Source organism: Vicia villosa, unplaced genomic scaffold, assembly GCF_029867415.1.
Source record: "Vicia villosa cultivar HV-30 ecotype Madison, WI unplaced genomic scaffold, Vvil1.0 ctg.000141F_1_1_1, whole genome shotgun sequence".
NCBI lineage: Eukaryota > Viridiplantae > Streptophyta > Magnoliopsida > Fabales > Fabaceae > Vicia > Vicia villosa.
In genome coordinates this window covers 287,459-300,769 of record NW_026705032.1, presented here as the reverse complement: position 1 = coordinate 300,769, position 13,311 = coordinate 287,459, and the positions used below count along the sequence as shown (strand labels likewise).

The following is a 13,311-nucleotide window of genomic DNA, read 5'->3' as shown; positions in this document are numbered from 1 at the left end:
AGTAAAAAAAACTAATAAAATAAAGACTTTTTCATTTCTTTGATATCTCAAATGTGTCAAAGACACTACATTATATAACATCCATAATGAATAATATAACTAAAAGCCCAAATACAATTAGAGCCCAATAATAATAATACTTCTAATAATACTAATAAATAATACTATAAATATTATTTAGGGTTAAATACCTTTTACCCCTTGCCAAATAAGCGAGTTTTGATTTTGCCCCCTTTAAAAAAAAATTGTTGCACAGCCCTTACCAAATGCAGATTCCAACCATTTAAACCTTTTACCATGTTTTTACCTAGAACACCAGGTTACCATCCTACGTGTCTGTTACTGTAATACGGTGAACTGACTTTTTTATCGAAATGTCGCGGTTAAGCATGAGTCGCCACCGACTTTTATTTTATCCAATTAGGAAAGGCTAAAAGAACAGGAAAGACCTTTTGAAAGATTTTGAGTTCGGGGGTAGGTTATACAAAGGGAAGGTGTAAAGCACCCTTTGCATCCATGGTTATCCATGGGCTCTTAATTGCTTAGCTCACTTGTTTGTTTGAATTGTAGGGTGTGAATAAAAATCCTTTGAAGAAGAACTTTAGCTTGTAAATAAGCGTAGTCTTTTTGAATTTGTTTTTGAAGAAGAGGTGTGAAAAGTAATTTTAAATTTGTTTGAATTGAGCAAGCAATTAAAAGCAACTTACCCTAAGTTTAAAAAGATCGTTCTTTTAGCTTTTCGGGCGAAAGGGTCTATCCATACCATGAGAGGGCAGGAAGTCTTTCAATTGGATGTTTGAAGGGTCATCGAGAATAATCGTTCGCCATAAGACTGTCCCTTGCCATAAAGAAGGCAGGTAGTCTAAGGGAAGGACATAATAGTCATTTAATAATTTAGGCATCATGCGAGGATACCTTTGCAATAGGACAATCATCTTATTTTTCCGAGGCAACATCGAGGGACTAGATGATTTTTATTCTTTAAGGCAACCTTGCTTTAGGTATCCTCGGAATCGAGGGACTTGACTATTTAGTACAATTAGAGGCAACAGAATTATAAGGCAACAGCCAACAAGAGGGATTACCCTAAAGGTGTGTGGGTGCACAATCACGTGGTTAACTTCGATTACGTTTATCTAATAATTAGTGAGCTAATTTATTTTAAACAAGACTTGCACTCCCTAAGATTACTAACCACAACAGAAAATAAAATAGAATTAAATGTCCTACGCTATTACAATAAACACCCGTGGGCAGAAAAATGAAAGCAGAAATTAAATGCAGGAAATAAAACCTACAACTATTACAAGAAAACTTATTGCGACCTATACACATTTTCTAGAATTTTAAATGGCAGAAAATAAATAATTAAATAAATGGCATAAAATAAAATAAAGGCATAAATAAAATCAGAAATTGAATAAGGCAGAAATTAAAATAAAGGCAAAGATAAAAATAAAGACAGAAATTAAAATAAAGGAAAAGATAAAAATAAAGGCAGAAATTAAAATAAATAATTAAAGACATGCGACATGAGAATTCGCGAATAAAAGTATAAGTTTAGAAAAAACAGGGTTAAAAACTTTATGGCTAAAAAGAACCTTGACCTACAGTGGATAGACAACCCTTACATTACTGATAGTCACATGGTTTTGATTAAAAAAGGTTAAACCTAATTAAAAAATAAGCCTAAATTGATTAAACTAATTAACCTAAATATTATTTAACCTAATTAATCTAAACCCTAATTAAGTTAAAAATCACTTCTAATTATTTAACCTAAAATTAATTTACTAATTAATTAACCTAAATTAATCTACTAATTAATTATTCTAATTGTAATTTTATGATAAAAAACTAGAAAATTAATTAAGTAAAAAATATTCTTTGTAAAAAGGGGGTTAATTTTTAAGAGGAAAAAAAAGTTTGAATAAAGAAGAAGAAATAAAAATTAAAAGCTGAATCAAAATAAAATAAAATAGAAAACCTGGCGTATATAATCCAGCGTGTGAGGCTCATGGGGTTCCATGGTGGATCGACGCCTCAGGATCACTTGATTCTTCTCTGTGACAATCTGATGGCCAAGATAGACTAGTACACCGTGCACACTCGTTGGCTTGCAACACTGGATCTGCAAACAAGTTAAAACATATATTTGTTAAAAAAAAAGCGTGGAGGGTGAGGTTTGAACCCTGGACCCTTAAGTCACAGGACCTCCCCTTTTACCAATTGAGCTGTGCGTTTCAGTCGTTATTGAAACCACAGCCACACAATAATTTTTAAAGACAATATATGCTGGAATTCAAACGTAAAAGTCAAAGTGGGCCCCTGGATTCTGACGCGAGCCAATGAAAATGGAGAGAGAAAGTAAGATCGTGGACTGGCCAATAGCAGCGCAACACATGTGGTCAAAGGGTCCACGTTACTGTTCATTATCTTCTTCATCGAACACCTGCGGATTTTGCTATGTAATTTACTGGGGTTTTTCCTGCGAAAAACGAACGATTCCGTATCACAAAACCTGCACACATGAAACTCAAAGAACTCACGTTAGACAATGCCCCAAAGCTTCCAGATCCCTTATTCAAGGTCCTGCGAATCCATTGGAGGGATCATTTTGGATTGAAGCTTCTTGTAACCTCAAGAACGCAAGCTTTTCATATTCTTGTCCTAACAATGGTATCTCACCATTCCTGCACGAAAGCTTGCGAATAATGGATCTAAATGCCTCAAAATATCATCATGAACGCGTATAGATGCATGGAATCAATTACAATAGCGTGAGTCAAGAGTTTGAATTTTTAAAGAAACTTGCAAACCGTGAGTTTGTTGGAGAGGATGATCTGGAATGCTATGGACCTGTTTCTTGGCCTGGGACTGATTCTTAATGCTTCAGGAATAAGGATGGAGACTTAAACGTGCTTGAGAGTGGCTGCAAGTCAAGATTTTGTGATACAAGTTTCTTTTGAAGTTTCTAAGGGCAAACCCTAACGCTCTTCACCAGATTTTTTCGTTCCCCCCTTACTTGTGGTAGTATTGTGTATATATATATGTGATTCAATTATGTCAGTGGATTTGGAAAGAAATCATATATTGGAGAGATGAGATTTTGATTGAAAATAATCAAATCTTTTTTCCTATTTTTGGACCAATCTTTTTCCAATTATCACTTGGCTAATTTAGAGAATATATTTGATTGATTTAATATCAAAGCAAATAATATTTCCCATTTATTTTACTATTTTATGCAATTTATTTATGATTTAAATGAGTAAAAACCATAGAATAATTATCAAAAATAATATAAAATAAGGAGATATGTTCTTTGGGTCGTTCATGGGCTCAAGATGAAGATTGGATGAAAATAAAATAGGCCCATTTGGAAATATTTGGGATTTTGGATCTTTTCTCTTCACACATGCCTTTGGAAATAGGTGAACTTGTACACCTTGCCATTTCCTCATACTTCAACATTTTTCCAAGTTCTTGGACTTTTTAGAAACCTTAAAGAGTCCTCTAACCAATGTTTTTGGTCCCATATCAAAATAACTTTCCATGCTCCTTATATGTCCTTTTGAAGAAATTGACTTTTTGTTGACTTTTGAAAAGGACCTATAATGTTTTGGTTCATATCTCTCAAATGAAGCATTTTTAGACTTGGCATGTGAGAGACAAAGTTGTATAGAATCAAATTTCCTTCAAAATAAGCTTTGGATGGAAAATTTCTGATGTTCCATGTGAGAGTTATGGCTGGTCAAAGTTCAGTTGACTTTCTCCTATGAAAATCCTAATTTAGAAACTTTTTGAATTGTTGATTTTTGATCTTTCCTTGATGAACCATGATCAATACTTGATCAAATGGTGAATGATACTTCAATATTAGGATCTTGACAAAAAATCAGGAGTTTTGACTTTACTTTGCCCACAGTTGACTTTTAGGTCAACCCAGTCGACTGTTGACTTTCTGAACATTTGAGTGATCAATCTTTTAAGCTGAGACTTGATACTTGTCATAGAGGTAATGTAAGATACTTTGAGCCATATGGGATGCCTTGGAGCCATTGATTCATTGATTTTCCTTTGAACAAACCAAACCCTAGTTTCTGAGCCTTGTATAGGAGAATGTGTCTTGGAGCTTTATGTATTGATTTGAATTTGTATAAGAGAAATAGTATGGGCAAATTCTGGGGTATGACAGTTACTAATGCCACGTAAGCCATAGTATATAAGTCATTGTTTTACTGTTCTCATTTTACCCCCCTGAAAAAAATTAGGGCAAACACTTCTGAAAAAAGCAAAGAGGCAATGGCGAAAACGAAGAAGACGAAGACGAGCAAGACGGAGAAGATGAGCCATTCAAAGAAGACGGCGCGGTCAAGAAAGACGATGCAGTCAGCCAGAGTGAGAAGACGATGCAGTCAAGCCAGTCATCCAAGAAAACCAAGGTCGTGAACCGGGACGAACCTGTAGAAGAAGAAGTTATTGAAGATGGAAAGGTACGAATTTTAGGGTTTAACAAATTTTAGGGTTTGTCATCACATTAGGGTTTAACAAATTTTTCATTTCCTTTAAAAATTTCAGAATATGCATTTAATCAGTGTTGTTTTCCATCATGGAGGGGAATTTGTGAGCATGGGTGATGGGGTTATGATATACAGGGGAGGGGTAACGACACATGTTACTGACATTCACATTGACAACTTTACTATGGTTTGTGTTAACAAGCTATTGAATGAGTGGGGTTACAGTGAAGGCACATTTAGGGTATGGACAAAGGTTGTTGAAATTGATCCCAACTTTTTCCAAATTAAGAAAGATGATGACTGTTATGATGTAGCTGCATTTTCTTATGCCACTGAAGTAGAGGGTGTCATGTATGTAGAGCATGATGTAGTAGATGTTTCATTTTCAGTTGTTAGTCCTAGGTGTGTTAATGAAATAGATGTTCAGGATCAAAGTGAGGAAGAAGGAGTGGAAGGATTAGGAGATAGTGAGGATGAACGTGCCACTGGTTTGGAGGATGGGTTTGAAGACATAGATGTTTCTGTACCTAGGAAGGAAGCTCCTTCCCTATCAGATGTTATGAGGGGTTCAGAAAAGAAAGAAATGGAAGATGAAGATGAATATGTAACTGACGAGTTGGACAACTTAGACCCTGATTTATCAGATGAGGACAAAGTTCACAAGTTTGAAAAGTTTAAAAAGGAGCATTTCAATAAGAATTTTAAATTTGAGTGGGGTATGAAATTTAATTCCCTTGATGAGTTTAGAGAAGCTATACGTGAGTGGTCAGTATTAAATGGTAGGGAAATAAAGTTTGTGAAAAACGAGAGCTACAGGGTTAGGGTGGAATGTAGGGCCAAGTGTGGGTTTTTAATACTTTGTTCAAAGGTGGGCCACAAACATACTTTGTTCAAAGGTGGGCCACAAACATACTTTGTTCAGTCTTTGAAGACATGGGTGAAAGAGTGGAACACAGACTGTGTTTGAGACATCTATATGCTAACTTCAAAAAGAAATTGGTGGAGGAGCATTGATAAGGGACTTGATGATGGGGGCAGCAAAAGCAACATACTACCAAGGATGGATGACCAAGATGAATGAGCTAAAAGAACTTGATCCAAAGGCATGGAGTTGGCTTATGGGAGTTCAACCAAAAAGCTGGTGTAAGCATGCTTTTAATTTTTTTCCAAAATGTGATGTTCTAATGAACAACATTTCTGAGTCTTTCAAAAAAATCAAACAAGAAAGCAAAGAAATAGAATCTTGTCTCTTTATGATTTGTCTCATGTTTTGTGTAATCTTTATGACAATGTTATGTTGTTTTATGTTCTTTTGGATGATTTGATCTAGATGTCTTTGACTGATGTTTTGTGTAACTTAATGTTTATGACAATATAAGACTTAAGGTCTTGATTAATATGAACTACATTTTGTGCTCATTGGCTGTTTACAATTTATTTTCTGGTGCACAAGTAATTCATTACACCTTATAAACAAAACAATGAGACAGTTTAATACATCTAATGCCATAAACTGTAAACAAAAATTTCCATTAATTCATTTGAAATTTACATAATTTTTCTTCATGACTGATTTTAACCAAACCCATCACAAGACTACAACAACTTAAACCAAGCATAGTATAACAACTTAACACAATCCTACTACAACAATCTTGTTATTATAGTATTCTAATGCCTAATTCTTGAACTTCAAAATCACTGCAAACATGATCAAACAAAACATGAAGGCCATTTTCATCTGATAAATCTTCTTCTGCATGATGGTAACTTTCAACTTTGTTTTTTCAAGCTTTTTCACTATTATTTCCAACTTCACCAATGCAACATTACATTTCTTGCAGTCACGATTTTCACTCTTTGTACTTTCACCCATGGCTGTGGCAAATTCATCGTCCCACAAAAACAAGTCACAAGAATTAAGACCCTGCAAACATCAACAAAAATTGGCATAAAACGCATATATATCATGAGACAAATTACCCCAGCCAAACATATAAATCATGCGACATATTACCCCAGCCAAATGACACTTCCAAAACTTCCGGTTTCTATTTTGCATTGTATTTGCTACCCACATCTTCATTGGCAAACGACAACCACACTGGGGAACACTTGAAATCTCAAGCGAGTTGATGCTTCTATTGCTGTAGCTTTGATCCATGCCGCTTACTGATGATGACGATGAAGAAGATGATGAAGAAGAAGACTGCGCAGTCTTTGATGATGATGGACACGATTTACCAAACCCTAGTGTTCAAAATTTTTGATTTGGGAATTTTATGGTCTGTAACGGAGAAGGAGGGAAAACGATGATGATGATGTGCCAACGTGGCATTTGTTTCAGAAAAAAATAAATTGGTAACAGACACGTAGGATGGTAACCTGGTGTTCTAGGTAAAAACATGGTAAAAGGTTTAAATGGTTGGAATCTGCATTTGGTAAGGGCTGCGCAACAATTTTTTTTTTAAAGGGGGCAAAATAAAAACTCGCTTATTTGGCAGGGGGTAAAAGGTATTTAACCCTATTATTTATACCCCTTCTATCATTGCCGCGGGGTTTACTTGAACCTTGTCCTCAAGGTTCTAAAATTATTCCTTAATTTCACTTCTTGAAAGGACAGAAAGTTGGAATGGAACATGCGAGTCTTTGAGATGAAGAGTTGGGGAGTTTTGGAATTTTGTGATAGAAAAAAAAATTAAGAAAAAGGTGATGGCAGTACATAGAAACACGTGACAACAACTTTTTCTTCCAAATTTGTCACATGCTATTGTAAAAAACCATGAGCATGTAAAGTTGCAAGGAATTAGTGGTAGTAGGTCTAAAGAAGTTAGCAGACTAGTGGGAATTACTTTTGGAATAAATGGATCCATGTGTCGATATCTAATTGATAATTAAACAAGACATGGATTGTGCTTCTTGCATGATAATCCAATGGTGGATATTTAATTAGGAACATGAATGTGTTTCATTTGAATGGCTGTGATTCTCTCCACAAAAGATGCTAATCAAATGACACACAAAATTACTTGAGTGTGATATGGTTCTGATTCTTCAAAATAATTTTCTTTTCCCTTTTTTTTCCTTTTCTCTTTTCACGGTTTTTTTCTCCATTCTTTTTTTTCTTCTCTTTACTGTTTTCTTCTTTCTTTCTCTCTTTCTCATCCAAAATCTTCTCATTTGCTTGTTTTTTTCAACAAAAAAAAAAAGAAAAAGAAAAACCATAAAAGTAATCCGAAAATGGTGGTGGTTCTGGCGGTGGTCGTTGCAAAACTGATGGTTTCTCCGGTGACAGTTGCAATTCCAATGGTTTTGCCGGTGACGGCAAAATTATGTTTGTGAACTCGGACTGAACAAAAAACACAAAAAATGCTTGTTTTGAAAGTGTTGTTGTCAAAGAAAACGCCGGAAGTTTTGTCGGGGAAGACACCAGAAGTGTTGTCGGAGAAGATGCCGAATATGTCATCTGAAACAATTTCTTTTCTGAAGTGATGATTTTGATCTCAGCTTCTTCTTCGACTTGTTTTCCTGGGTCAGTTTCAACAATGATTTTTTGATAATTTTCTCTGCAATTTTTGTGTGCATATGAAATTTCTTGAGAAATTTTTTGAGATCTTTGCTTGAAAGAAAGAATAGAGGTCTGATATTTCTCATCAATAGCTTTCTTTTTTTTCTTATATTTTTCTTCAGCTAGATGCAACTTTTGGAAAAGCTCTTGAAAATCATTTGGATAAGCATGAGTTTTTTGTTGAGTGAATGATTGATTTTGTTCTGGAATTAGAGTGGGTGAATGATGGGTGAGGTACCGGTAAGGATTATTGGCTGGAATTTGAGTGGGTGAATGGTGGATGTGATACAGATAAGGGGTATTGACATCATTGGATATTTTTTTGGTGATAGATAGGTGTGTGAGGGTCATATGATTGGTGTTGAAAGGTATTGATGTTGGTGGAGTTAGGGTGTGTGTGTGATGTTGCTGTGGGGGAAATGGGTGCTTGTTCGTAAAAATTGTTGTAGCAGGCAGAGGAAACATGTGAATGAGATGAATATGGGTTATAAGATGAATGTGGTGAATATCCGTGATTTAAATATAATTTTGGTGATGAAGATGCATGAGTGTAATAAGGTGTAAAAAGTTCCCATGGAAAAGATGGAAATGAAGGTGTGGTTGGAGAGGTGTTTATGGTGGGATGAAATGGGTATGCCATGGGAGGTTTTGGTGTTCAAGAATGAAAGCACCAATGTTAGGAAGCTAATTTAGAACCCTAACAACTCAAGAAAAACTAAGAGAAATAAAAGAGACAAGTAAAAAAAACTAATAAAATAAAGACTTTTTCATTTCTTTGATATCTCAAATGTGTCAAAGACACTACATTATATAACATCCATAATGGATAATATAACTAAAAGCCCAAATACAATTAGAGCCCAATAATAATAATACTTCTAATAATACTAATAAATAATAGGGTTAATACCACTTAACCCCCTGCCATATAGGCGTGTTTGCTTTACCCCCCTCTAAAAAAAACTTATTGGACAAACTTTGCCAAATAAAGATTCCATCAAATTTGACCCTGATCAATTTTTTTGGCCAAGATTCTTAGAATCTTGCCTACGTGGCATTTTTGGTAGTGCTGACTGTACAACACATAAGCGATGTGGCACAGTCTGCACTGCCACGTGGAAATTATTTTTTTAAATTTTTTTTTTTTAAAAAATTTTTTTATTAATTTTTTTTTAATATTTTTTTTACGTTTTTAAAAAATATTTGACAATACCTCCGGATTTACTTACGAATTTGACAATACCCGCGGATTTACCTACGGATTTAAAAATACCTGCGGATTTACCTACGGATTTCACAATACCTGCGGATTTACCTATGGATTTACTTGCGGATTTACCTGCGAATTTACCTACGGATTTAAAAATACCCGGGGATTTACCTTTAAAAATACTTGCGAATTTGACAATACATGCGGATTTACCTACGGATTTAAAAATACTTGCGGATTTACCTACGGATTTGACAATACCTGCGAATTTACCTACGGATTTGAAAATACCTGCGGATTTACCTACGGATTTTAAAATAATAAAAAAAAACAATAAAAAAATTAAAAAAAAAAAATTAAAAAAATTTTGGAAAAAAATAATAAAAAAAATTTTGAAAAAAAAAAAAACTCCACATGGAAATTAAAATAAATATAAAATAAATAAAAAATAAAAAAATGTCACATGTGCATGCCACGTATGCAGATTCTCTTGGAATTTTGATCCAGGGTCAAATTTTTTGGAATCTTTATTTGACAAGGTTTGTCCAATAAATTTTTTTTAGAGGGTGGTAAAGCAAAACACGCCTATATAGCAGGGGTAAAGTGATATTAACCCTAAATAATACTATAAATATTATTTATACCCCTTCTATCAATTGCACATTAACGATGATAGGCAAAAATCAAATAGTTTGTCCTTTCCATGCTAGTTTTGTACTTTAGAACTGGTTTATAGTTTGGTCACTATGAGTTGGCTGAATCTATCTGTAATTAGAAATTGGAGCATGTGTGAAATAGAAAGTATATATTATAACAAGTTATAATAGGAGTATATGAAATAGAAACTGGATTAAAGTATTGGTGAAGCATGTATGAATAGAAAATGAAATATCAATTTGAATTATTTTAAACTAAACTATGACTACTGCCGTAAGAATTGAAGTTGTTTCCAAATTTTCATTCATGTAATGATTTATCTTTAATTTGTGTGGTCATTGAAAATCTGAAAAAAAAAAAAACATTATAATTATACGAGTTGTTTGTTTTTATGCATGTGTTTTTATTTGTTGTGTAGTATGTGTATTCTCTTCTTTAAATTGGAGGTCTACTTGATTGGGCAGAAACTTTATGCCCAAATATTTGTGCTCATGTAATTCTTTCTCAATTTTTTTCAACTATTGTCTAGATCATGTGCAAAAGTACTTGCTTCCGTTGTGGGCCGATGCCATGCTAAGTTCTACCAGTTTTCATAATTTATTTTGTTGCATATGATTTCAATCATTTTGTTTTAATTGTTTGCGTTTAATTGGTGTTGAAATTGTGTAGATTTTTGTGGCTCGTGGTCAGTGTAAGTTGAAATGACATAAAAAGGGCCAAAAAAAAAGAGCACCAATGAGCAAGAAACCGTAAATTGTCTAAAACTTTCACTATTTGGTTTCTTTATAATTTAATATCTTTTGATGCATTCTTGCTAATGCCAATTAGGTAAAAAGGAGTTGTTGATAGGTTATGCTAGACACGACAAATGCCACCTGGGGCTCTAACTGTAAACACATCTCGCTTGAAGCATGACACAAGGAACTAAAGCACCACTTCTAGCACGCGTCAAAGAACGCAAGAACCACCACCGCCTTAAGCAACCATAACACCTCAATTGCCTCATACAACCGCAACACCACCACCACCACCACCACCTCATACAACCACAACTCCTTCACCGCCTCAGACAACCGAAGCAGCACAACCACCTCAGACAACTGAAGCAACACCACCACCTCAGAAAACTGACGCAGTACCACCAATTTTTTAGGAATGCACATTTGTTCCTACACTGGCAGTGACACACCATGTTTTGTAAGGCTCAGCTGTCCATCGCACCACAGTAGCGGTGGAGGAAGAGGAGAGGGACCAAATATTTTCTGTTGAGGAAGAGTAGAGCCCTCAGAACAAAAATTTTATGGTGGGCAAAGAACGATGACTAGCATTGACCCGGGCAATGGGTAAGAAATTTAGTAGTTTATGCACATTTTTTAATTCACAATCACTTACCTATTTATTGTTCATGCATGGATTTATTAAATTTAGAAGTGGTCAAAGAATACATATGTCAAGCCTTCTTGATTATGTGTTTCTTCTATCCTTATTTCATCTTAGGAATATATGTTATATTAGTACTTGTTTATTATGTTTGAAAAAAATATTCTATTAATGTTGAGCCTGAAATCCCTTTTGAAAAATTCTTTAGACACATGATACAACTATTTTGGTTAAGTTTATGAGGAACTGGTGTAGTATAAACATGACCAATTTGTTGAATAAGCATCTTATATCTAAAACTTTGCTAGTGATGACAGATTGTTTAAAATTTTGCTATTTTATTTTTCAGACCTGACTTGATTGTAAACTACTGATTTTGTGTTCATGGGAGATACTTACGAAAATGAGTCATGTCCTAAAAATTGACAGCACTCCTTAACAACTTGTCAACACGAGCAAGCTCCTATCTATATAAAGTTCTTTACATGATAATATGCTTTCTCTCATTCCAAATTTAAGCTATTTTTTGTTATGATGATAATTTTATTCTTTCTATGCTGGTGTAGTGCAACCAAAAGTTGGGTAGAGTAAAAAAATAATATGTAATATTACCTCATAAAAATAATATGTTTCATATAACTTAGTTTGTTGATTGCATATAGAAAATTTTCACATGCTTGTTAACAATTTGTCTTTAGTATTTTGATTATCTACACCAAATAAAGATTATTGGCTTACAGTGCTTTATATTTTGTTTTTCTCTTCTATTTATATGGTTGATATATGTCATTTCATTAGTGTGTGAATAGTGATTAGACTTGTAACAAATATTGATTTGTGATGGAATGTCATGCCTTACCACTGAGGCTTTGTATGTATTATACATATATAAGAATAGGACTGGATAAAGAAGCCAAAACTTCCAATCATAATCGAAGGTTAGGAACTCAATCAGAGTTGAAGGTCACAAAACACATATTGTTTATTAGCTCTTTTATTTTTGGCTCTGTTTTCACATGTTTTTGCATGACTACATTTTTTGTTTTACATGTTCATGATGGACTTTTTTCGTTTCACATTTCTTTGAAGTGTTTATGGGGCTCGTTTTGAGTGGTTAGTTTTGTTTTTAGTGGGAGAACACTTTAAGTTTTGCATTCTGAGTAATTAGTGATTACATTGTTAAACTGAACTTTTTTCTTGATTTCTTTTTTGTAGGTTAGTTCCAAGCGATATTGTTGCTGAAGCTATTAGAAAAGTTTTAATAAAACTTTATAGTGAAAATTTCATGTGGTATAATGAGCTTAAAGTACGCGATAGAAGAAAAGAGAGAGGAATAATTTGACCTTTTTAAAGTAAGACATGTAATTTATTTTTTACTATAATTTGATGAAAATATACAATGAAGCCACATGCAGTTACTACTTTAGCAGAACTATATTTTGTATAGACTTATAAGCATTTCATACTCATAACACTTTTAACAATGTAACTCGAAAGATAAAAAGGAAGATAAATAAGTTAATTTTTTACTAGAACTAAATATTGTGGCCAATTGACTAAGTAGTAACTTGCAAAGTGTAGCGGTGAAATTTGAGAGACTAGAGACATTGATTGACTTAGCTCAGATATTTTAATAAATTCGCCACTACGCTTTATTGTTTCCAAAGGAAATGAGAGAAAGAGCAAAATAAAACTCACAGAAGTTTTTAAAATCAAAACTAATAAACTTATCAGAGATCTTGGTTCGGGGGTTAGTTATGCAAGGGGAAGGTATTAGAACCCCTCACATCTACGGTACTCCTTAGGAACCTTTTTGAAATACATAATATTGTTGTTATTGTCATAAAACTGTTTTTTGTATTTTATGTTTTTGTTTAAATCGAGTGGAAGGATGAGAAAAGAAGATTTTAGAAGTAAGCTCGATAAGACATCGCATCTTAGGCCTACATACCCCTTAAGTGCAATAGGGAAGT

General features: G+C 33.9%; 1 protein-coding gene across 1 annotated transcript; it reads right to left on the bottom strand.

The window, feature by feature from the left end:
• Positions 1-6,201: 6,201 nt before the first annotated feature.
• LOC131624570 (uncharacterized) lies at positions 6,202-6,687 on the bottom strand. Its single transcript, XM_058895517.1, has 2 exons — positions 6,541-6,687; positions 6,202-6,450 (listed from the first exon to the last, which is right to left on the bottom strand). The coding sequence occupies exons 1-2, from the start codon at positions 6,685-6,687 to the stop codon at positions 6,202-6,204; spliced, it is 396 nt and encodes a 131-aa protein (XP_058751500.1).
• Between the last annotated feature and the right edge of the window lie 6,624 nt (positions 6,688-13,311).

Coding starts and splice junctions, on each gene's coding strand:
- LOC131624570 (XM_058895517.1), bottom strand. CDS start 6,687: ATGGATCAAAGCTACAGCAATAGAAGCATCAACTCGCTTGAGATTTCA. Junction 6,451..6,540: donor GGAAGTGTCATTTGGCTGGG/GTAATATGTCGC, acceptor TGATGTTTGCAG/GGTCTTAATTCTTGTGACTT.